The sequence below is a fragment of the Tachysurus vachellii genome, chromosome 7 (genome assembly GCF_030014155.1).
Source record: "Tachysurus vachellii isolate PV-2020 chromosome 7, HZAU_Pvac_v1, whole genome shotgun sequence".
Classification (NCBI taxonomy): domain Eukaryota; kingdom Metazoa; phylum Chordata; class Actinopteri; order Siluriformes; family Bagridae; genus Tachysurus; species Tachysurus vachellii.
This window is the reverse complement of record NC_083466.1, coordinates 11,641,418-11,667,092: the sequence shown is the minus strand read 5'-3', so window position 1 is coordinate 11,667,092 and position 25,675 is coordinate 11,641,418. Positions and strand designations below refer to the sequence as shown.

The window sequence follows — 25,675 nt, the reverse complement described above, 5'->3', positions numbered from 1 at the left end:
CGCTTAAAACCCAAGTAGCAGAATTATTAATACTAAAGAAAAAAAAATGAATGAAACTGAGATTTTGGTCCAAATGTTATTCATGTGTGTCCTATAGGCGAGGAACATCGCTGTGTCCATTCAGTTTAAAGATTCAGATGAAGAGGGGGCAGGTCCACTTAAGGTAATGTCCAAGCGGATATCTTGCTCTGCAAATGACATTCAGTAACAGAAGTTGATAACTTTTCTGAGTCATTCAATTAGCTAGCTGTTTACTTTTGTTTCCTTATCCAGTTGTGTGTCACGTAACATTATTGGTAATCTACTCCAGAGAGAAATATGATTTAAAATCTCAATGAATTATTGAAGTTATTGTTTAATGGAAAGCTCCATTCCTGAGGGTTGAATTTGATCATTTGAGAGTATATTGACCAGTTTGAGAAATATTCTGTTTAGCTGGAGAGAATAAGGAAAGAGTTCATGTTGAGCCATGTAGCTTAATGTTAATCAACTTATTCCAGTGTATCTACGGCAAGCCAGGGGAGCCACTGTTCACCACGAGTGCTTTTGCTGCTGTGCTGCATCACAACCAAAGCCCAGACTTTTACAACGAGGTAATCTTCATTATTATAGTATCAATAGTGTCAAAGCAAATAAAAAAGTGTCACTGAGAAAATGAAAACTGTGTATAAAAGTTTAATCACTGCTTTGTGTACGTGAAGTTTGATCACATGTGAAATAGATGAACTGATGTCAGACTTTCTCTTTATTCTTCCTTTTTGCTAAAACCAGGTTCCTCTTAGCATTACACAACAGTGTTGAAATGTTGAACAATATTTCATCTTCAGGAAATAAGGAAGCACTGAGACGTTTTACCAGCATATAAAATCAGATTTCTTACGATTGTGAATAAATAGTACAGTGAATAAATACAAAGATTGTTTTTGTTTATTCTGGTTACAAGACATGAGACACCCATTTTAAAAAGATGGCATGATTTTTAGAAACAGAACTACTATTATAAATGCCATCAGGAAGTGGTGTCACACCCCAATCACATGCACTCGTACTTATACTGGATGTTTTGTGACTGCCACCTTGTGGCAAGAAAGAGATTTTGTACTGTCTGAGTTAATGATGATCTCTTAAGGAACTTCCCCCCCCTGATTACAGTGTAAATGTAAAATTCTTACGACTCTTAATTTTGTGTAGATCAAGATTGAGCTGCCAATCCATGTTCATGAGAAGCATCACATTCTCTTCACCTTCTATCACATCAGCTGTGAGGTCAGTAACAAAGCCAGCTCCAAGAAGAGAGAAGGAGTAGAGACACTGGGTAAGAGTGTGTGCGTGTGTGTACATATCAACCTTCATTATTAAAGTAGTCCATTAAATGTTTAATATTGCATTGCAGTGGGATATGCCTGGGCACCACTGTTAAAGGATGGGAGGATACAATCTTCAGAGCTCCAGCTTCCTGTTTCTGCTAATTTACCACCTGGTTACCTTTGTGACTCCAAGAAGGTAAGTTTATCTTCTCTGTGGGAGGAAGTTCCTCCTCATTCTCTCAGTTTTTAACCTTTCCTTGACCACTACAGAGAGAAGAGTCCATTGTTTAGATGGCTGATGTCTTCCACTATCTTTCTGGCCTTGGTCCAGCACCACTTGATAGATGATATAACTCCTGATTGGTCAAAATCTTTTATCGTGAATGATTAAGGGGAATATATATATAAGGTGTAAATTCAGACTTGAATACAGAAATTCGCATACCTGTGTCTCCTTGTGATAAATGTGAGCTAGTCTATTAGCAGTTTACTAGATGGATAGATATTACAGCTAGCAGGAGGACACAAAGTTGTTAATTCACTGTATATTTATAGGCATTTGTGAAGGGTTAGCGATGTACCTCAACAATGTGGTACATTCTTTTCTTTACGAAATATTTAAGAAATTATTTATTTGAAATTCAGCATTTAATTACGGTGGCCGAGAAGTGCAAAACACATTAACAAATCTGAAAACACATTAACAAATCTGAAAACACATTAACAAATCTGAAAACACAACGACAAATCAGACAACCCGGAAACGGTAGTGTATCGTTTTTGAATGGAAACTTACCGATCATTGGACAAGACACCTGTCACTCAAGATATACAGGTATGGAATCTTATGTGTAATGTGTAAAGTTCTCCGTTTAAATATAAGAAAATAACAGAATTAATCCACAGTAACCCATTCCATCCATCCATTCCAACTTTTCCCTTCGGCAGACTGTTGAACTTCATGTATACTTTGAGTGACAGGTGTCTTGTCCAATCACAAACTATACCAACCTCTTCCGGGTTGTCTGAAATGTCGTGGTGTTTTCTGATTTGTTAATGTGTTTTCTGATTTGTTAATGTCTTTCGTGCACCGATTCAGACAACCCGGAAGAGGTAGGTATAGTTTGTGAATGGATACTTACCGATCATTGGACAAGACACCTGTCATTAAAGACATACAGGTGAATGAAAGGTGTCTCGTCCGATGATGGTAAGTTTCCATTTACAAACTATACCAACCTCTTCCGGGTTGTCTGACTTGTTAATGTGTTTTCGGATTTGTTAATTTGTTTTCGGATTTATTAATTTGTTTTCAGATTTGTTAATGTGTTTTGGGATTTGTTCATTTTTGTTAATGTGTTTTGCACTTCTCGGCCACGGTATTTAATTATCTAAATATCAGCTTTATATCACCTTTGAAATATGAGAACAGCACAGTAAACTAATTAAAAAGAATGATCGTACATTTATTAGGATCCTGACTAGCTAAATCTGTTGAATATGTACTGCTGAGGAATAAGCAGATTAAGTTTATATAACAAATGCTTGTTGTGAATAGTTTTCTAAATGTGACCACATAACTTATTAATTAGACTCCTAATGAATTCTGTTTAAATTTGGTCAGTTGCCAATCAGTTTTTTTCATTTCTTCTACAAGTCACCAGACATCAAATGGGTGGAGAATGCTAAGCCCCTGTTTAAAGTGAAGGCCTATTCAGCATCAACGATTTACACTCAGGTGAGCTTTATTCACCGTAGTAAGTTAAAAAAAAAAACTCATTTGATCACTTCTGCCTGTTAAAAAGGTGTAAATACTAAATGTTAATGCAGCATATCTTAGCACATACTTATGTTTGGCTCCGTCTAGGACTTGCACCTACACAATTTCTTCCAGTATTGTCAGATGAGGAGTTCTACATCTGATGGGAACCTGACAGAGCTCATTAAATACTTAAAGGTTAGAGTGTTCACTGAGTCAACCCTAAAGTAAGATGTTAAACTGGTGATATGTTCTAAACGAATGTAAAGACAGATACAAACAGCAGATAAGCTCAAATGTAGGCCATGTTCAGGAATATGGAGTGGGTCTAAGTAGCTGCCTGTTAAGGCTACTGGTTTATTTACAATCCAGATAGTAAATAACATAAGAGACAAATAGAAATCTTATTAACACGAATAAAGCTGTGCACAGACCAGAGAGCTGCTTTTACACAGTATGTATAAATATACAAGAGCTGTTAAGAGGGTATGGTACTAGTTATAAAGGATATATGCAGGTCTTTCTGATTGGTCAATAGGTTCTGTCAATCTTATGTAACACATATAACATATTTATAATATGTTATATGTGTTACATATAACATATAAAAAATATATTAGTTATATATTTACACATTTTATATTTATATTTACACATTTTAAAATGTCGTAATTATTATGTCAATAGTAACAACTTCAAATACTTTTATCTGGTTTAATTATATTATATAATATTTATATAATCTAAATATCGATTATAAACTCAAAATATATTTCTAAAAAATATTTTTTTCTTTTTAAAATAAGTTTTTTATTATTAAACTATTTTATTTAAAAAAAGATAAAACTTGTTGTAATTTCACAAGAAAAAAGAATGTAATAGTGAAGCTTTCTGTAAAGTTTTCTGCCACAGAAAAGTAAGTAATATGTCTCAAATAAAAGGTGCACAGTCTAACATAATAACAGATAAATCATAGGGACTTGGTATGACAAGCTGGTATTTTAAATCACTTTTGCCAGTAGCAACGTGCAGTGATTACTATGATGAATTTCTGTATACACCTTAAATGTCTTAGTATAAAAAATCTCTTTGACTTTAGGGTGTACAAACATTTGCCTCAGCTGTACGTTAGCATTAGAGAAGCATGTGGTATCTAAGAGGTTGTGTAAAAAATAGTGATCTTAATATATATATATAAAAACAGCTATCCTTTTTCTTGCCCTGTGTCAGTGCCTGCACGCGGTGGAGACTCAGGTCATCATTAAATTCTTGCCCACCGTGCTTGTGCAGCTCTTCAAGGTCCTCATCATGACAAGCAAAGAGACTCAAGAGATTGCCGTAAATGCGACACGGTAAACTGGTTGCTCCGATTTAGTAATTGTACACTAATGTTGCTTTATCCCCACAGTTGACTGCTATTATTTAATCCAGTATTAGTAATATCTAGTAATGTTTCCCACAGAGTGATCATTCATATTGTGTCCCAGTGTCATGAACAAGGCCTGGAGCACTACCTGCGCTCTTTTCTTAAGGTATATATATATTTATTAATGTCTCTTGGGTAAATAATTTACTTGTCTCATGTTGTTCTACCTTTTCATTCATTTTGGAGGCTGTGATGCTCATTATTGATATTTGTTACATAAAAGGTTTAATTTACTGAGCTGGTTAATAGTTGCCATTACTGTAAATAACATTTTAATCTAAATAGTTTTGTATGAATAGGATCTAATTAAAATGTCTCATCTGTTTTTAGTATGTATTTCTCACAAACAATGCTGCATCAGGAAACTCAGTGACCACACATGAGGTTTTAGCCACAACTGTGACTGCAATTCTCAAGCAGACCGCAGACTTCAACACCTGTAACAAGCTACTGAAGGTGTTATTATTATTATTATTATTATTATTATTATTATTATTATTATTATTATTATTATTGTTAATGTTTCATGTAATGCATCATACTTTTGATCTGTGCATGTAGGTTTTCCTCTGGTTTTCTCTGGGTTCCTCACAAAAATATGTCAGTAGATGGCTTGGTGATGGTTAATAGCCCCTAGGAGCGTGTGTGTGCGTGTGTGTGCGTGTGTGTGCGTGTGTGTGTGTGTGTGTGTGTGTGCGCGTGTGTGTGCGTGTGTGTACGTGTGTGTGCGTGTGTGTGCGAGTGTGTGTGAGTGTGTGTGTGTATACATATATACACATATATATATATATATATACATATATATATGTGTATATACACACACATACATATATATATATATATATATATATATATATATATATATATATATATATATATATATATATATATATGAAACATGACAAAAACATACCAGTTAATCCACCAGGGACTGAAAAAAATGTTGTTTTTTGTTTTTTCAATATTTATTAGTTTTGATTAGAACTGAGGTTGATTAATCGATTTATGCAAAAGAATTTGAAAAAAAAAATCTAAAATTTGTTTATATGAAGTTAGTGACGTGCACGTACAGGTGTAAAATTTTAATACAGAAAATTATAAACCTGGTCAAAAATTCAAAATACTCTTTCCAAAGTACGTTATATAAAGGTTTGTCCTAAAAAAATCATTCTTCTAGCAGTCTAGCTGAAACACAGAGAAAGCTATTGCCAGAAAATAAGGAAACTATGCCACCTAATGGATGAAAACGTCCTGAAGTGTCCAGAAGGGTTATGTATACAATGTGTCCTGTCCTTGCACCCGGTACTCCCAGGATAGGCTCTGGATCCACCAATCTCGACCAAATTATTAAAGATAAATGAATGAATGAAATATGCAATACTTTCTATGGACAGCTGGGAGTATTGAGACCTTTTCTTTTTACAGCATTTGAATTTATTAGACCAGCCAGCCTCAAAACAGAATTATGCCATGATTTTATTTAGCGCTGACTAGCGCCACACAAGCGGAGGTAGCATCAGGCATAACTTCTTTTTAAAAATTCAGCTCATTTACTTCAGTGTTTTTAGTCAACATGTGATTATTTGTCTTCTATTTCAGTACTCGTGGTTCTTCTTTGAAGCAATGGCTAAGTCAATGGCACATTACCTCTTGGAAGGCAACAGAATGAAGGTTGGTGCTTTTCACCCCATTAACAACTTTGATTTTTAGTTATAAAATGTTATAGAAATTACTGAGCATGACAACTTTAGAAGATACAAAGTTACAGATATATAGGTTTCAGGCTCCAGTATTTCTCCTGTGCATCTGATATCATTTGTAAACGTTACATGGGTCATTAAGTTTACAAAAAGATTGTCATTCCACACTTCTGTGTATGTGTGCATCTAACCATTGTGTGCTTTTTGGAGCTTCATTGTGCTTTTTGGGGCAATGCAAAATGTAATGTCTTTAAAATAAGTTAAATCATTTAGTTTTAAAGCTGTTAGTTATGAGCAGTTAAGCTGAAAGATCATGTTTGCCCAGTCAGATATATATTTGAGATGTCAGGAAAACACGTTAAAATGTTTTTAAAATGAATATTCAAAGATCCTGGTGTTTTTACATGGGTTTAGTGAAGTATCTCAGCTATTAAGTATTTCATTTGGCTATATTGTATAAATGACTAAACAAATCTATTTTCTATAACATGACTGCATGAACTGCTTTAAAGTTGGCAGGCAGAATGATAGTCGGCTTATGGGACATTTTTTTATCAGTATAAAGATTTTTAGTCAGAATTATTTTTGGACTATGAATTTATTGCCCCAAGTAAGCTAGATAAAAACAGAAATACTTATGAAAAACTTCTATCTTAAAGTCTTGAGTTTGTACTTTCATATGAACGAATAACTACTGCTAATGGATTGTGACATGACAAAGAAATTCAATGCTGAATATGGACACAACAAAACAATGTCCATATTCCTCTCATAGATGCCTAGAGCACAAAGGTTTCCAGATTCGTTCCAGCAGGCACTGCAGTCTCTGCTGCTCTCCATCATGCCTCACATCACCATACGCTATGTGGAGATCCCTGAAGAGGCTCGGTGTGTTAACATCAGCCTGGCCAACTTCATTAAGGTATGTGTATGTACTTACTCAGGCATATATGGAGGAGTGATAGCTCAGTGGTTAAGGTGTTGAACTACTGATTAGAAGGTTGTGAGTTTGAATCCCAGGTCCACCAAGTTGCCACTACTGGCCTTCTGAGCAAGGCTTTTAACTTCAATTCCTCAGTTGTGTAAAAAAAAATAAGCTAAAATGTAAGCTGTTATAGATAAGGGAGTCTGCCAAATGCCATAAATGTAAATATACATGTAACCCACATGCACACACACACAGCCATGCAGAGACGGTGATAAGAGTTTGTGCACTTTTTTAGTGTAGATTTTGCAAGTCACTATGTGTTCTGTGTCTTGAGCGAGACTAAATAATAATACATAATTATAATTCATGCATAATTATAATTCATTCAAAGCCCTTGGGAAATATATTCTTTTGTAATATCAAAGTAGAATTGTCAATCATAAGGTGAAAAGATGTTGGAGCATTAAACTTTTGACATTCCCCCTGTCATAAACTAGAAGAGAGCGAGAAGGTGGATTTCTCTACACTGGCCACTCAGCACAAATAATATTTTATTATTATTATTATTATTATTATTATTATTATTATTATTATTATTATTATTATTATTATTATTGTCAGTACCCCTTTGTTATTCCACTCTTTTTTCTGCCAAGAAGTTGTCTATGGCATCCCAACTGTCCGGTAAAATATCGTGAAATTTAGCACATTGATTGTGGAGGGTCTGAGGAATATTTTGACCACATTTGGGCCAAAGGCTGCCAACATCATAGTGTGCCATAGCGTCACCTTTGCTTCTTTTTTGGGCCTAATTTGAAAGTACATTTTTGGCTGTAACTTTTGAACCATGTATCCAAGACTTTAAAATTTTCCACCATTTTGGATTTTGTCAAAAAACAATCTCAGATAATTTTGACACCAGTCTAAATGTCACAAAACTATAGAACACAGCTTTAGAGGCAGCGGCAGCAATGCCACCCTGCTGCCCATTTGTTCATCTGGTTTTTTTGTTGTTTTTCTAAGTATTGAATCCCTTTGCCTAAACTTTTGACTCTGCTACCCTGTGATTGCTAATAAAAATAACAAAATATTTATTAGCCTTTAAATTAAAACATAAATGAAATAATAAATTAATATGAATATGCTTTTATTTCTCCAAACAGCGCTGCCTAACCTTCATGAACAGAGGATACGCATTTAGTCTTGTGAATGACTACATGTGTGGATTCAGCCAGAAAGATCCTAAGGTACGATTTATCATATGTATTGGGTTTAAGGTAAGAGCAGTACTTTAAAAGAAAAGTTAGTCATAGGTCATGGTAGGCTGTGGATTTCTAAACAATATCCATCTTCATTTATAGCACATCCTTTACAGATTTTTCATTATATTACCAATTTATAGGGTCACGGGTCAATTTAAGTGACAAGGGCTCTGGGAAAAAGTGTCCACAAGGAAAACATTATTAAGGTGATCAGGTAAAGAAAAGGCATTTAATCTCTGCTTTAGTGTCTCAACTTATGTTGGGTCTGTAGTATTAGTCAAATGTCTGCACATGAAACACCATTATAAGGCAAAACATAATCACATAAATTGCCTGGTCTAATATACAAGGAATTTTAGGTAGCTTAGACCCATCACATTTTATTTGAATTAAATTCCCTTGACCTACTGTATATAATAATTCTATTTTAAAAAATATGCTTATAGAATTCTTAGTATTTTTCAGCTTTATGAAAACTTTAAGATTATGATTTAGATTTTCTTGTCCTTACAATTCTAAATAAATTGCAAACTTTTAAATTAAATAGAATGTTAAAACTGCATAGCAAAACTATTAACAGCACCATTTTTAACAAATTATGCAAACCATGGTTCTTTTAAATAAAGAATAAAATTGTAAAGTATAAAATTGTAGTATAGATGGCGCTGTTACTGTATCCAAACAGCTTAGTGATCACTTATCGCGCTACAGAGTAAACGGAAACATTTGTGACATGAAATGCAGCAGAGGTGAGAAGTCAACCAGAGGTTTTCTTTTCAAATCCGAGTTCATTTTACGTAGTGACATGAAATCAACAAAACAAAAATATACAAAGCAAAACTTCTTACCTTCAAATCAGTTGCTAACAAAATACAAACACGGGTGCGTCCAGTTTCTCAACTCCTCCGCCGACTCTGTTGAGGTGTATTAATGTATGCATTATTATTATATCGTAAACATGCTTTCTAGTAGCTCTCAGCTCTACAGTGTTAAATAGCTTTGTGTATTTATGCCTAGTAAAAAATTATGTGCCTAGTTAAGCATTTATTTGCTTTAAAGTTAAATTGCAAATATGCTTCTACCTCTCCAAACACAGTGCCTGACCTCCATGAACCGAAATTAGCATTAGCTGTCAAGCTTGTTGCTAATAAAATACAATCCTGGAGGTGTGCATTTTACCACTGTCTCTGTCAAACGTGTTAAAATGACCATCTTTACCAGTAAATTACCAGACTCAGGATTTAATGCATCTTAATGTACAGAAATTGACAACTTGTTCATCAAACCTTTCAATCATGTACCAATTCCATGTGCCTGAAGTGATATTTGATCTTTTTTATCTACGTGTGCAGGATTTAGAAGGTCTTTATCAAGTTAAGAAGACTGTTTATTCTACATATTGGTGTAAACATTTAAATACAATTAAAGTTATGGATGTTTTCATTAAAAATAAATATATAATTAATATTTTCAGTCTCATGAACATTAGTCTAAATCAACAGAAAATCACCCAGCACTAATTATTAGTTTGGAAACATTAATTTCAGGTATTTGAAACTGATATCTCACTTGTTGGATGTGACACAAATCACATGTCCTGTTAGGAAATGAACCCAATGTACTTTTACACACAGTCTCCATTTAAATCACCAAAATGCCACTTTACAGATTAACAATGTAGAAATTACAGAATAAAAATGTATATGTTAATGCTTATGAGTTCTAGTGTATACTGTAGTTACAATTTACTGCAGATGTGTTTACAACAATATCATTATTACTGATAAAGAGACACTTTGCCTTTTGAGTAAGTGTTATGTTGGAGTTTCATAATTACAGCTCTGGTGAAGTTGAATGTTAACGCAAGCGTCTTCTTCTGTGTAAAACTCATTGTCTTAGAGTTTTATTGAACTATCTTTAAGCAGTCAGTAACTGATTTAGTCACAACGTAGTGTGATGTAACTACCTGCTCTCCTAGTAGTGTGGTAGTTTCTCGCTTCTAAAACTGAAACTGTTCTTGATGTATTTGACTTGCAAATACAAATACATCCTTATCGCTGTGTGTTATATGATACACACGCTCATATGCTGGCAAGCAAACTTCAAATGCATACTTCACATATTTGCTGTCTTACTGCTTGGTGCCATCATGTTCTCATCACTGTGGCCAGGGTTCACTGTCGGTGTCAATTCCAAGCCAGGATAAAATGGGGGAATTGTGTCAGGAAGGACATACAGCATAAAACCTGTTCCAGAAATCAAACGTGCGCCTCGGAAGATCCGTTGTGGCGACTCTGAACATGACAACAACATACTGTATAGAGTTTTTATATTTTCATGCAGAAAGCATTACCACTGAAACTGTATTAGAAACCTAATCACTCAGGTCAATCTAAACCATCTTCATTTCATTGGCAAACTTTTCGTTAATGAAATTGATATATTAAAATATATAACAATGATATATTATATATGATATATTTAATGTTATATCTTATAGCATGTATGACGGAGAAGAGCGATATGTACACCAGCAACCATTTTGCAGACAGCTGCTTAAAGAAGTGTAGAGGTTTCCTGATTTTACTACAATAATGATGATAACAGACATTTCATTTATGAAATGACAGCATATGGAATTATGCAGCATCCCGGTGACAAATGATATACAGTATTAAAGCTGTTGAACTTTTCTCACCCAGCTTTTCTTCCCAAATTATCCGAGCTCCTGATCTGCTTGTTTAGGGAAGCAGTTCAATTTATATATAAAATTAAAGAAATTACAAACTACTTATTTTATAACAAAATGAAATAAAATTCAGATATTACTTCTGGCTCTGATAGAAATCTGTATTAACTATTTATTAGCATATTTAAACTATAGAATATACTAATTCACGTGTCCAAATTTTTAGTAGGTTATGCATGTAAAAAAAATTTCACTCCAAAAAGATGACCGAAAGAACAAATAATATTTTTTACCATAACAAGGATTGGTTGAATTGTCTGATTGACCCCACTCCACTGTTATAATCCATGTTAATTATATCACAATGGTCACAATTATGTCACAATTTTACGGTGAAGTATGTCCTCATAGGTACAGTATGTAATGAATGTACTCATGAGTATGGCCTCATAGCTTTGTTGTGCCATCTTTTGTTGTGCCATCTAATGGTGGGACGTATTCCTCATGATGGCGTATTTATGGTTTTCCTTGTGGGGACGATGAAAATGCCCTTATTTCACCTTAAGACCAAATCTGTACTTGTCAGTCATGTCTTGTCAGAAAAAAGACGTGTCACGGACACACACCCACACACCAATTCATAACATTTTATGACAAGAACTGAAAGTATTCATCCATATTTATTAGTGGAGTAAAGCTGAAAGCTGACATGTGGTGTTTGCAGTAGGAAGGAGCGGTCATATGACATATTACTTTATCTACTTTTTGTATCTGCAGGTGCTGACAGAAATGAAGTTCTACTTCCTCATGGCAGTGTGTAATCATGAGCACTACATTCCACTGAACCTGCCCATGGCATTCGGTCGTACCAAGTTACAGAGAGTCCAGGGTATGTTTAGCGATTCTCTAACAGTTCTCTTATACCTTTATTATTGTACTTCAGTCCCACCTTCCCTTTCCCTCCACTACCCTACCTGCACTCGGTCTTACACATTGACATCACTCTAACTACAAACACTGACCTCTACAGCTTTATACCCACATATAAAAATGTATACAACTCTCTGTAATATCTGTAAATTTTACATGAAATCTGTTCAGTCTGTTTAACTTCATTTTGATACATTGATATGATGTCCCTTTCTCATTGTGGTCATGATAATATTATCTATATTCATAACCTTTACGTGTGGCCCTGAAAACTACTTTTACTTTTATTCTTACTAGAAATCCCGCTGTGCGTCTTTGAAGCACTTTTCTAATACAGAATAGGATTGTATCTATCAGATGCTTTTTAGATGCACTGATACATTAAAAAACCTTTTCACATATGAACAGGTAGACATCAGCGCAGGTGATGTTCTTCTTCTGTGCACTAGGAGGATCTGATCAAATAATGTTTTTATAGAACAGCTAGTCAAGCATGAAATGAGTGTTACTTTTGGCCACACGTTCACCTCCGTCTCTGCACGATGCCCTCGTTTTTTCATTCTCTCTTTTCTGTTTGTTTTTGCTCATGATCAGATTTTATTTCATACGCGGCGGAGTGTTTTGGCGTCATAGGTAGGTGGTGCCGGCATACGTCAATACGAAACAAATCCGGGCTGCCGTTTATAACCACACTAACTAGCCAGCTACTTTCCTGCCAGCAACCATTATCAGGCTTGTACATCTAACTGTCACTGCATCTGACATTTCAGGCCTGGGCCCGTGCTTTATTTTTCGTCTGCTTTGTTCTGCTGAAATCCAATAGTTTTGAATGGACGGTTTTTAAATGAATGTGTTGAAGTGCATTTGTGTGTAATTGCCATCAGTAAAAGTACTTCCTCGCAGGTAGGCATAACCTACCTTTGTCACACTCTTATCTCCTTCATGCCCTCTGCACTGTATGACTAATGTTTTTTTCAAAGCACAGAAGGACCTTGTGTGAATCAGTGGTTTCTCTTAGTGCCGTTCTGCAGGATCAAAATATAAAGCTAGCTCTGGAATGACATAGAAATAGTAGTAATAGATGAAAGGCTGCTGTGCGCTCAGAGAGATCCTGCTCCGTAAAACACAAGTTCTTTCTGAAACTCATGGTTTTGTTGTTGTAGAGAGTTGGAGAATGCAGTATGGTGACCAGTCGAATCATCTTCCAAAGAGACACGAATCAGTATTTATTTCGTTTGAAACGGTGTTATTATTATGATTAGAAACACCACGTTTTCATAAAGACATGTCACAATCACGATCACATCTGTGTCTTGGTGACTGAGGGAAGAGCTATTCTTATTTGTATGTATCTTTCCTGTGTAGACAAACAAGGCTTGGAATGCTTACTGCTTATATAACAAGTTAAACGGTGCTGCTTTATAGTAATGGCTTAGTCTTTTTTTTTTTTTTTAACTCTTTTTACCAGAAGCAAAAAGATTTTTTTGGTTGTGTTCATGTTCAGCAGTTAAGTTCTTTGTCATGTTACAGTTTAGAGTGCTGCTTAATGGCTCACAGTAAATTATATTAAGTATTAGTTTTCCCTTAACCTACGAGTAACAATATTTTTATAGAAACGTTTACACACACATTTCTATCTTCAAACTAATTGCTGATTCAAACCCAGTGCTAACGGAAGTCCTAAGAGGCCATGCATTATTATTTTTTTTTCTTTTTTGTTTTCTAGTTAACACGACTTAATTTTTTCGTGGTCTTGACATAAAAAAAAAAACATATTCTCAAAACGTAATTGTATCGTGTGTGTGTCAGCATCTGAAAGCTACATTTCCTGGGTCGCTATATTGTCTTCGACGATAAAGTTGCAGACCTGAAAGTCCAGACACTTATGAGGAAGTTGTCAATCACAGACAGACAGAGAGCTGTTTCAGTTTGAGGGAGTCACTGATCAAAGTAAAAGAGAGTGCGATCATCCATGATGTTGCGTTACTGCGCTTTTGATGCCTCTAGAACATGTTCTTATGTTGAGATCATGAGAAAATTAAGTCTTGATAACAAGAAAATTATTTAATAATGCATGGACTCTTAAGACTTCTGTAAGTTCCGCTCTTTATGATGCCCCAAGCTCTTGTACATAAACATCTAAAAATCTGAAGGCGTTATCTCCAACAACTAAAAGTCTGCGTACGTTTATCCTACAGAGCAAAAAAATGTCTGAAAAAATAATTTAATTGAAAATGTCTAAGTCGATTTCCATTTCACCATCAGAATGGAACAAAAGTGTACTGGTAAAAAGGGTTAATAAGAAATGAATTTGGTTGTTAATACTGTTGGTAACACTGATAATACAATTAAAACTAATAACACTTTGCAGACCAGAATCTGGAGTACAGCCTCACTGAGGATTACTGCAGGAACCATTTCCTTGTGGGTCTGCTACTGCGTGAGGTAGCCGAGGGCTTGCAGGGAAACCCGGACATCAGGCAGCTGGCTGTAGCTGTTCTGAAGAACTTGATCATTAAACACGCAATGGATGACAGATACACGTCGTACAAGGCAAGTAATAACCATAAGCTGTAGCTGTTTTCTTCTGGAAATAAAGAGTGCTGGTGCTTTATTCAGAGATTCTTGATTCAGCCAGCAGTTTGGACTTAAAACTTTCCCTTGCTCAAGCCAGTATTATGAGAAAAGGTCTTATGTTTGAACACTGATATGTACAGTTTCAGTATTAAAGCCTCATTAGTCGACTCTGACTAAAACACTTGGCGTATGATGCATATGAAGAGGTCACAGTCATCTGTTTCCATCATGGTTCAATGATATCGCTTTTCATATTTGCAATAATAGCTCACTGTGACATGCAGCTGTTGGTGTGATATTACAGGACGCAAAGAAAGCGATACCATGATAACAGGCAGCAGAATCCTAGGCCAAACCAGGGCATAAACCATCTCTAACCTAAACCCCAGTCAAAGTCAAAAAAATAAAAACTCGCCACTCACACGCTGCTTTATTGTAGGTCACAATTATGTAGTATTAAACAGAGCACCTGGTCCTTTTATGAGTCTTCATCAAATGATGCTGAAAGGAAGTCAGCACGTAGTATTTTATATTTAAATCTTGCATCCAGTCTGAATATGAAAAATTCAAATTTATGATGGTAGAAGAATATATCTACAAGCTAATGAATGCTAAGCATGTAATCAAAAGAAAAGTATCTTTTCTTTTTCAGATTTCATAATTAAGAAAACAGCCAAAAGCAGGACTTGAAGGGGGGGGCATGTGGGTAATTGAAGGGGTGGGGAATTTTTGTCAGTCAATATTGACATGTTCATCCCTGATGCTTTGATGCAGCATTTACTGTTTGTTTTTTCTTTCTTTTTTATTTACCAGACTTAGAAAAGTATTTAACTGTCAACTTAATCTATTAAGGCTGTTTGATATTGTGTTACAGACAACATAGCCGTTGTGCAGATGACTGTGAAATTAAATCTTAACCAGAACACTGATAAACAACCTTCTGTCTGTTATGCAAATATTTTATTCTGTCTCTTTCTGTAAATCAAATTGTAAAGCTCAGGAACTGGAGACATAAACCGTCAGTTAGATTCATCCTGTTTGCACATTTTATAGTTCTGATGATCAAACAATAAGCTTAATTCACCTGCTGTAAATGTCAGCTTTAAATTAATCTGCACAAACATGAACTGCCAATCAGGAACTTCTAAATTATATATCATAGCGCACAAACAGCTTTCATAGCCACAGCCAGATGGTCTTAAACACTAATAAGCAACTCTTTCAACATGGACTAGGTGAAATTGGATGAAATAACATAAAGAGTTTATGGATTCTGAGATAAGAGAAGTGTTCTGTTGAGAGCAGAGAAGCATCTGTGCAGCACTGACTGCTGATCCACAGAAGGGTCTGTGTTGAACATAACTGTCAAAACTAAACAAACATTTAGGTATAACGTTTCGTTAATTTGCATGCGAGTCTGCATCAGTTAGTGCCGCTGCTTTACATGATCTAGGGTTTGACTCAGAGCTCCATGTGATCTCTGTGTGGGTGTTCTCTAGTCTCTTAAAGTGCTTCATAAATATAATGTTCTACCTTTTGTCAGCAGTGTATTTTTATGATCATCATCATTATTATAATTATTGTTTTTTTTGCATTATTATTTTATTAATTAATTTTAATATAATAAATGAATAATTATGATATTATAGGTAATAGTAATTATTATTGTAATAATTACTGTTGCTATGTTAGATATTTTATTATAAAAAGCTTATTTATATTTATATTTGAATTTTATATTTTGTATTTATAGAAATATATTCATATGTTTGTATATGGGGCAGTGGTGGCTCAAGTGGTTAAGGTGCTGGTGTTGATCGGAGGATCAGGGTCTAAGCCTCAGCACTGCCAAGCTGCCACTGTTGGGCCCATGAGCAAAGCCCTTAACCCTCTCTGCTCCACGGTAGCTGTATCATGGCTGAATCTGTGCTCTGACCCCAACCACCAAAATTAGGATATGTGAAGAAAGAATTTCAGTCTTGTAATTTATTTATGACAAGCGAATGTTTCTATTTATTTGTGTATTTATTTTGCTTAAACAGAATCACCAGGCCCGTGTTTGTGTGCTCTACCTGCCTCTCTTTGAGCTGCTCTACCAAAACCTGAATCAGCTGAATGCCAACAGGCAACCATCAAGATCTGGCTTTGGCATTATGGTAAGCATCTGCTGTATAAATAGTCACAAAAAAAGTCAAACAAACTTCACTGAGGTTTATTGCTTCATGTCTAGAAGTCATTCACATGGTTGTCACCACAGAAGATGGGTTGCTCTGATAAAAATGTGAGGAATGACAAAAAGTAACCCAGACTGACAGAAAGAGCATTTTGAAAGTTATATGCAGTAAAGTAAAGTTAAATTAACTGTAAGAAATGTGTTTGTATCACTGGATGATTTGTTTAGATTATAGTGCTGACAAAAAAAACACATTAGATGCCACTTCACAGTCCAGATGATTATTGACCCAAAGCATACTTTGAAATTAACCCAAGGGAAGATGTGGAATATTTTGTAATCAACACATTAATTACCTGACCTGAATCAGTGAGCATGCATTTCAGTTTGATAAATGACATAAATGAACTAGACATGAATGAACTAGCGAGAGTGAGCAATCAGTTATATTAATCTTTATTGACTTGACTAGTGAATAAAAGATTGTTTTGCTTGAATCCACATCTATTTGGTGTGTGAGGTACACATGAAAAGATACATATTTGCTGTTTTGCATGAGTTGAGCAGATTTCAAGCTGCATATTTATTTACTTAAATGAAAGGGATTTTTTATTATTTTTAATTTCCTCCCCAGTGCAGAGACGATGTGTCCATGACTAGCTTAGACCCTCGGCGTGTCAGTACAGCCATCGACAAGGAACCATGTAAGTAGAACTTCACTTTATTTTTATTTTTCTCTGTATTTATACAAATGAGCATGCTTAATTTATATAGCATATAACACTTCTCAAACCCAGTGAGCAGACTAGTGAGGGGATGTGATGTGTTTGATTCCTAGCTGGACAGGTTGCGATGAACGGACATTTAAAGAAAGAAGACTCACGGAGCTCGATGTACGGAGACCCTGGCACGCCAGATATTAATGAGGTTAGAACGAGTCTTCAAGAGTTCGAAAGTTGCACGAAATCCATCACCTTGGAATGCAGAAAGAAATAGAATAACAGGGAGAAAACCTGTGGGGTTCCCCATCAAGATTCAAGATTTTTATTTGTCACATACACAATTATATAGGGCATATATAACCAGCAGTGAAGTGTGAGTCAGGTCCGCTCCATGGACATTGCACTTATTAGAAAAACATAAGAATGAGATAAAAGTAAACAATGAAAATATAACAATAAAATATAAAAAATATGTATACTGTAGAATGGAAAATAATGTGCATGAAAGTAAACTAGTTATAAATATAAGATACACAGGGATGCACAAGAGGCAATGTGCATATGTGCATTATTATTAAATATTAAGATACACAGGAATGTGTAAGAGGCAAATGTGCAAACAGGTTGACACTTTCAGTATGTCAATGTGAGGTAGTGGATGATGAAAATCTCACTGATAAAGTGAGTATTGAGTGGAGACTTGAAGATGTTTAGAAGCTGGTTTTGAGTTTAGGAGCCTGATGGCCTGGGGGAAGAAACTCCTCCTAAGTCTCTCGGTTTTTGCCATCAGGCTACGGAAGCGCTTACCAGATGGCAGTGAAAAGATGGTTATTGGGGTGGATTGAGTTCTTGATGATTTTAGCAGCTCTGTTTTTAGGATTGCTGGTGAGACACTGAATTTTCTCAGCACAGCTGTCTACAATTTTTGCATATCCTCAAGCAAGGTCATGAATTCAACTCGAATTCAAATCAACCATTTACCAGACACCCATGTTGGAAAACATCAGAACCGTCAAAGACCAATGTAAGACCCGTACAATAGAGCGTCCTGAGAGGACCATGTCACATACATTCAGATTATCTACAGTGCCATATTTAAGACAATGTTTACAAACAAAATTTATTTTCAAAATCATCCTATTTTATCTAAACTCCTGTCCTGAGTTATTTTGACTAGTGTTACAGTTATATAAGTAGTGGGTCCTCTGTAAGCTGTGGGTCTGGAATATAACCCTTGAGCTCTTAATTCAAAGGTCATGGACAGGTTGTGAAAAGTATGTGACTGAATTATGTGAGAAACTGTGATTTACTGCATAACATACAGCTCATGCAGATGAATCATGCAAGCAGTAACATCCAAATTAAGAAATATCTCAGATCTGTTTTAACTCCACGTATAACAGCGTTTTTGTTGCAGTTACAGAGACGTGGCTCCACAATGAGCACCGTGCCGTCTATAGGGCGCCTTGGCCCTTATGAGGTCAGAGGACTGCTGCTGTGTTTCCTGCACATTGTAAAGACTGTATCAGAGGGTCAGTTCTACAGTATTTGCTTGTATAATGGCAAATATTTGTCATGTGCAAATCCTGTCATATATATTTCATATACAATGTTTATTAATCATGTTTTGTTTAGCTGTATTTTATGTAATAGTCCAATAGCCTGTTTATGGAAAACAGAGATAAATATAGTTCTGAGATTCACAATTTATCAAGATGTTAACAAACCTTAAACTTTGAGTTAATTTTTAATGTATTTTTCTCTCAGATACTCTCCTGGCTTACTGGAACAAAGTGAATCCGCAGGACGTCATGAATTTCCTCAGTATCCTAGAGTGAGTTGTTTAAAAAAAAAGATATTCTTTTGTTTGCTCATTCACAGGTATGCAAAGTCCATGTATAAACTGGCATACCTTGCAGGTAGGAATGAATGTGCAGGAAAAACCCTCAAGAACATTTTCTATTATGGTACATTATGGTAATCCCAGATACTGAGTCAGTTTCTTTGGAAATTACATGGGTGTAATCAACCTCTTCAAAACATTTCCATATCCATGACCAATGCTGTATTTATTTAGTTATTTAAAGGTGAATTAGTCATCAGTAGTATTTCGTACTAGTCCAAATAACAGGAAATACATGAATGTGATAAAAATAGTAGACGCTTGTGCTGAGCCGTCTAAACCATGGACAAACTGCATCATTGTTTGTGTTCACATTCGGCTCTATGGTAGACTTGCCCCCAGCATCCTTACCCTCTGCCCCATGCCAGACTGTTCAGAAAGAAAAACGGTAGCTAAATCAGAAAGCTAACTCAAATAAAAATAATTCTAAATAATTAGAATTTTCGCCTCTTTTGAATGTGTCCATGTTCGGCACCGAATGTCTTTTTTCATTTCACACTCGACAGTGTCTCATATGAAGTTAATGACTCGTATGAAAGTAATCACTCAGGAATTTAGGAATTTGTAGTCTCTTATAAGTATTTATCTGTTTATCAAGCCTACCAGGAGCAATATTTATATTTATAATGTAATGATTTTTTAAGAGTGCCAGCTTCATCAGACCAATCAAGTAGATACATTTATAGATAAACTGCCTTCATAGAAATGTTTGTAACTCTTGTGCTGCTAACAATGCTAAGGTTATATGTAATAGCTTTCCTAATAAGTTACAACAAATGTTATGTACCTTTATATCCTATCTTTATTATATTTTATATTTTATCTGCATAACAAAGTCAGGGAAAGCTCTTTATTTATTAATAAATTAAAGCTGTTCTATTAATAAGTAGACAGCCTACATCATCAATTGAATGTGAAGTGAATTCTAACTGTATTTGAACTGTATATATAAATGAAGGGCAAACTCAAGAACTCAAGATGTGTATGTGATATACTGTATATATCAGATGTTGTTCAAGTGAACCTGCTTAACTGCATCTTGACTTATCTTGCCTTGTACTGAATAGTTTATCGAAATATATTGTGCGTTATTGTGCAAATCTGTAGAAAGAAATTTAATCTGTTAATATAATCGGATATTACAATGAATGCAGTATCTGCTATATATAAGATCTGCTACCACATCAGAATGCTGTCATGATATGTACTGATATCAAGCTTGTCGAGTCCTGGCTGATTGCTGTGACACATCGTTAGTGCATACTGTGAATATTCACTTGCCTACTTTAGTACAAGGTGTACTTGGTATGTTGTGCTTGTTAATCCAGTACAGGTCTAGTATGAGGAGCAGTGGGTGAATACGCCAAATCAGTAACACTGACAGTCTGTTAGCAGCAACAGCTGCAATGTCATCTGTAACACTAACACTGGTGGGAAGGAATATGGTGATCGATTTGACCAAGTGTGTGTCAACGCATCCTGTTTCTCTCCGTAACCTGTTGATGACCTCTGCCTGTTTGCAAACAGATCAACTTATCCTTTGCAGTAGGTGTTTCAAATGATGTGAAACGGCATAGTTTCGAATTGGCAGTTTCCGGTTATAGGCTTGCTGTGAGAGACCACATCTGCTGTCTGTTTGTATCAGCCCTGGTAGCTTTCAAGAAACAGGATGTCTCTGATGACCCACCCACTTCCAGAGTTTGTTTGTCCACCTCAATGTTGCTTGTGATTGTGATTTTCCAGTTGATGTAAAATATTACGACTGAGACGTCGGTCCACCCTGCTATTACTACTATTACTGTTTCCTGAAAATCTTGCAGTAATCACCACAGTTTTGAGGACATTGTTATGATTGTCAGATCTTGTTGTTTTTTTTTTTTTAAAGGATTTTGTAGGCTACAAGTTCAGTTTCATTTCTGTTATTTACAAAGTCTTTGCGTGAGTCACAGCTATTCATCCAAATAGGGGACTACATGAAGATCCAGCTCAGGGGAGCTTAGGGCAGCTCTCATACATTTCATAAACACCCTGCATGCTAAAGTTTAACCTTTAACTGATACTGTACAGCATTCAGCATGAAACTCCACTTCTGTCCAACTCAACACTACGGCAATTTAAATCTCGACATATACATTCTGCAGATCGATGCTTATTCTATTTCTTAGAATAAAAAATTGACTTCAGTTTATTTATTTTCAGTATGAGATTTAGGTATTTAAACACAAAGACATTTCTTCATAAACTGAAGAATTGTTTTTTATTTCCACCAAATTTCTACCTGAGCTCATTGCAATTCTGATGCAAAATGTTGTATTTATATGTTATCTGTTATGTTTTGGGCAGGATTTGTCTGGTTCAGTTCCGTTATGCTGGTAAGAGGTACATAAATAGGTAAGAATATTAGTTTGTCATTTAATAAGGAATGATAAATGAGTTTTCAGAAATACAAGCTATAACATTGTATGTGTGTGTGTGTCTGTGTAGGTGTCAGGAATCTTGGGTGTCAAGGGCCTTCTCCTCAGGCAGGAAGTCTCAGACGATGCCTGTGATGCGGGGCCGCTCCAGCCTCATGCAGGCCAGCCTGCAGCAGTTTAACACCCTGGAGGCCTCTCATACACTCAACACAGGTACTGAGCATCATTCCTGACACAAGACAACAGGAAAAGAATTCTTCAAGGCTCTGTGATAAAGCTCTATACAAAAGAAAGCACATAATATACATCATAATATAATATAGCTATTGCCAAAAATTTGGTTCTAGTCTTGTCTAGGCATAACTCATCTAGGCATAAGTCATAATCTCCTCATTAATCTCCTTTGTTTTATTTTTATTTTTCCTTTGTTACCATTAAAAAAAACTTCAGCACGTAACAAATACACTACATATACAACTGAGTGATATATTCTAGGTGGCGGCTCCACAGAAGCAGAAATGAACCATCAGGCCTTGTTAGAGGGTAACATCTCTACAGAGTCTTGCCTCATTGTGCTTGACACTCTCTCTCTCTTCATTCAGAGCTTTAAGGTAACACAAATAATCTCTAGTTTCTGTTGATTTGTTTTTGTTGCTTATTGGGTTGTGTGAATTATTATGTTTTCAAACTGGTGCCTACAGAACCAGCTCCTGGAGAGTGACGGCCACAACAATCTTATGAAGAAAGTGTTCGACATTTATCTAACCTTCCTAAAAGTTGGACAATCAGAAGTGGCGCTCAAACATGTCTTTTCGTCTCTGAGAGCCTTTATATCCAAGGTGAACACACACACTTACCCAGTGAAGTGTATAGTGAACTAAACATATTTTGTCTACATTTAGCTATGTATATGTTTATTCTGTTGTTTTTTTAAACCTGAAGTAATAATTATGTTATTTATTTGTGAAATGGAGATTTAATCATTTTTGGACGGTGCCATGTCTTAGTTTCAGGTGACTCTCTTTAAGGGCCGTGTGACCTTGTGTGGCTTGCTGTGTTACGAGGTGCTAAAGTGTTGCATGTCCAAACTGGGGAGTGTACGTTGGGAAGCAGCAGGTCTGCTCTACATCCTTATGAAGAACAACTTTGATTACACCAAGAGGAAGAGCTTTCTGCGCATGCACTTACAGGTACAGTAGGAGGGAGTGTTTTTTTTTGTCTGTGAAGTTTCTCCACATTCCTACAACAACAAGGCTTTTTACGTTAATCAGCTTAGCAGGCCACCATAGCATTGAGTGTTTTTGTCAGCCTTCTAAAAAACAATTTAACAGTTGTGAAAGGAAAATAGAAGATTGGTAGCCAAAAAAATATTTCACTGATTATAAAGGATAGAATGTTATGTTTGTAGAATGTTAAGATCCCTCTCACCAAGGCACTGTATTCACTATGTCCATCAAAGGCTCACTTCACATGTTTAACACTATACTGCAAAAAGTATTTGGACACATGGCCCTCACAGCCAAATTGGCTCAAGCTGTTGCCTCGAAGTTGGAAGGATGAAATTGTCTAGAATGTCTTTGTATGCTGTAGCACTATCCTGACATTTCACTGTAAAGTGTTTAGTTTTCAGAAATATCCATAATTGGTTGCCTTAGAACCTTAGTTTGTTAGTTATGTAAGTGTATTCACTTCATTTTATGTTTGATTGTTTGGGTTTTTCCTCTTTTCCAGATCATCATTGCTGTGAGCCAGCTAATTGCAGATGTAGCTCTGACAGGAAGTTCACGCTTCCAGGAGTCATTATCCATCATCAACAACTTTGCCAACAGTGACAAGGCCATGAAGGTATATATCACGAAATATTCAAGCTAGAACATGTATTGACCAAGTTCCTCTTCCTCTTCAATTTATATCATCTTCATGATCCTCTTTCATGTTCAGCCAAATGTTGAATGAGGCAGGACTCCCAACTGTTTAATGAATTTTAATTGTATCTTGTACCACAGCCCTGGTGAATTTACTAGTCTGTTTAGGTCAGAAGATATTGACTTAATCAGTGATGAAGAAATTCTACCAACTGTAATTCAACTTAGCTTTATGTTAATGCACTTGATCTAATACAATTTTCTGTAGCAACAACTTTAATGTCTCTAAAGTTGCATCTCATTTGCAGGGTGTTATTCGCCTGACAAATCAAACGTTTTTGTTGACATGGCAAAGTTTTCTGTAAGAGGATGTTTATTTAACTCTTATTGAAAGATGATCCAGTTTTACACTTTTTAAGTCAGCAGGTTTTCTGCCATGAGAGAGATAACAGGACAAAAGAGTTTCCGTTTGCTTTGCAATTTTTCAAGCTTTGATTCTTCTTAGCCATTCTTCTTAAAAGTAGAGGCTGTTGAGTTAACATGTGATTACAGATAGTATTGGCTAACTTGTTGCTAAGTATGATATTCATTACTAAATTAAAGTATTTTTAATACACATATATTCAAATCTAATGATTTTTTTAATCTGCTTGCGAATTTAGTCTACATCACTTCCATCAGAAGTGAAGGGCCTTACAAAGCGCATCCGTACCGTGCTGATGGCCACAGCTCAAATGCGTGAGCACGAGAAGGACCCAGAAATGCTGTTGGATCTGCAGTACAGTCTGGCCCGCTCCTATGCCAGCACACCCGAACTCAGACGCACCTGGTTGGATAGCATGGCACGTGCTCATCTCAAAAATGGAGACAGCTCAGAGGTGTGTATAGTGTATAAGTTCTGTATGTAAATAAAAAACAATACACTACAGTAACACAGGGTTCATATTTGCATATGAAAACCTGCAAACATGATTTGTAGCTACAGTATATGACACATCACTGCGAGTGCGCACACCACAAAGGTAAGCTACTTACAGTCTTCAGGCTCCTGTCCTATAAAAGCCAGTCTATCAGTAAGGCATTCCATCTCCTCTGCTAGCCATAACAACCCTTTCCTCACTATCACAGAACTTGAGTTGATTGAGCAGCATTGCTCAGTTTATAGCACAGAGAGCTGACAGCTTGGTAAGAGTAAAGTGACATTCTAACTATAGTCAGTCAAATGTTATATATCTTGTTTCTCTGGAAACCTTGAAACTTTAACTACACTCCATGTACTGTCCAAAGATCAGAGAAGACCCTTTTGTTTTCAATCAAATAGTTACAGTATGTTGGCTTTGTAGAAGCCAAAATTCTGTTTTCCTATTTAAGCTTAAACAAAAATTTATCAAGAGTAACTCCTCCTAGGGCTTTCGAGCCACATGAACCAAATTCGGATATGTTGTAGACTCTGGTCTGAAGTCTGTTGCTATTACTTTTATAAGCGAACCGAGTACCGGTACTTCCGGTACCGGGTCTCAAAGTGGCCTTTTTTCCCATAGACTCCCATTATAAACTTTGGAGGTTTATAACTCGACAAGCTTTCGAACTATCAACACCAAACTTGGCCAGCTCCTTTAGAGTGATACTCTGAACAAAGTTTTAAATTGGTGTACCGACTGGCCTTCCGGTTGTGCTGCAGCCCCGCCCCCAAAATATGCAAAATCAAAAAACTTTTTACAACATGGACATGTGACATATCAAAACACTCAGAACAATGAGGGGAACTTCCTCACGGGTATTCTGATTGATGTCACATGCTCGTCTCTACTTACCGCCAAATGTTTTGGCACCCTAGCTTTCTGTTTACTTGCTTCCAAAAGTAACACTGACCCTTATGTCCACTCGCCACCAAAGAGCACCGGCCTTTGCAAATACTTGCATCATCAAAGCCAACATCAATGTTTGTCACGACAAACTTTACAAATCTAGTTATTAATTATATTACAAATGAATAATATGATGACAAGCAATAATGGTG

The 25,675-nt window shown here is 35.9% G+C and overlaps 1 protein-coding gene across 2 annotated transcripts in view; it reads left to right on the top strand.

Annotated features, from left to right (window-relative positions):
- The window catches only part of dock11 (dedicator of cytokinesis 11), a 67,113-nt gene that overhangs the window by 25,061 nt on the left and 16,377 nt on the right, over positions 1 to 25,675 (top strand). The window contains exons 18-44 of one of the 2 annotated variants that reach the window (XM_060874311.1): positions 98 to 163; positions 501 to 593; positions 1,192 to 1,315; positions 1,394 to 1,503; positions 2,965 to 3,045; positions 3,175 to 3,264; positions 4,297 to 4,418; positions 4,529 to 4,598; positions 4,823 to 4,948; positions 6,092 to 6,163; positions 6,968 to 7,114; positions 8,284 to 8,367; positions 11,849 to 11,960; positions 12,596 to 12,634; positions 14,373 to 14,554; positions 16,621 to 16,734; positions 17,386 to 17,455; positions 17,590 to 17,678; positions 18,891 to 19,005; positions 19,241 to 19,307; positions 21,720 to 21,767; positions 21,861 to 22,003; positions 22,286 to 22,401; positions 22,492 to 22,629; positions 22,798 to 22,980; positions 23,522 to 23,635; positions 24,318 to 24,533. In XM_060874311.1, coding sequence (XP_060730294.1) covers positions 98 to 163; positions 501 to 593; positions 1,192 to 1,315; positions 1,394 to 1,503; positions 2,965 to 3,045; positions 3,175 to 3,264; positions 4,297 to 4,418; positions 4,529 to 4,598; positions 4,823 to 4,948; positions 6,092 to 6,163; positions 6,968 to 7,114; positions 8,284 to 8,367; positions 11,849 to 11,960; positions 12,596 to 12,634; positions 14,373 to 14,554; positions 16,621 to 16,734; positions 17,386 to 17,455; positions 17,590 to 17,678; positions 18,891 to 19,005; positions 19,241 to 19,307; positions 21,720 to 21,767; positions 21,861 to 22,003; positions 22,286 to 22,401; positions 22,492 to 22,629; positions 22,798 to 22,980; positions 23,522 to 23,635; positions 24,318 to 24,533 — 2,931 coding nt within the window. The remainder of the gene's footprint in view (positions 1 to 97; positions 164 to 500; positions 594 to 1,191; positions 1,316 to 1,393; positions 1,504 to 2,964; positions 3,046 to 3,174; positions 3,265 to 4,296; positions 4,419 to 4,528; positions 4,599 to 4,822; positions 4,949 to 6,091; positions 6,164 to 6,967; positions 7,115 to 8,283; positions 8,368 to 11,848; positions 11,961 to 12,595; positions 12,635 to 14,372; positions 14,555 to 16,620; positions 16,735 to 17,385; positions 17,456 to 17,589; positions 17,679 to 18,890; positions 19,006 to 19,240; positions 19,308 to 21,719; positions 21,768 to 21,860; positions 22,004 to 22,285; positions 22,402 to 22,491; positions 22,630 to 22,797; positions 22,981 to 23,521; positions 23,636 to 24,317; positions 24,534 to 25,675) is intronic. The other variant, XM_060874312.1, reaches the window with a different exon arrangement.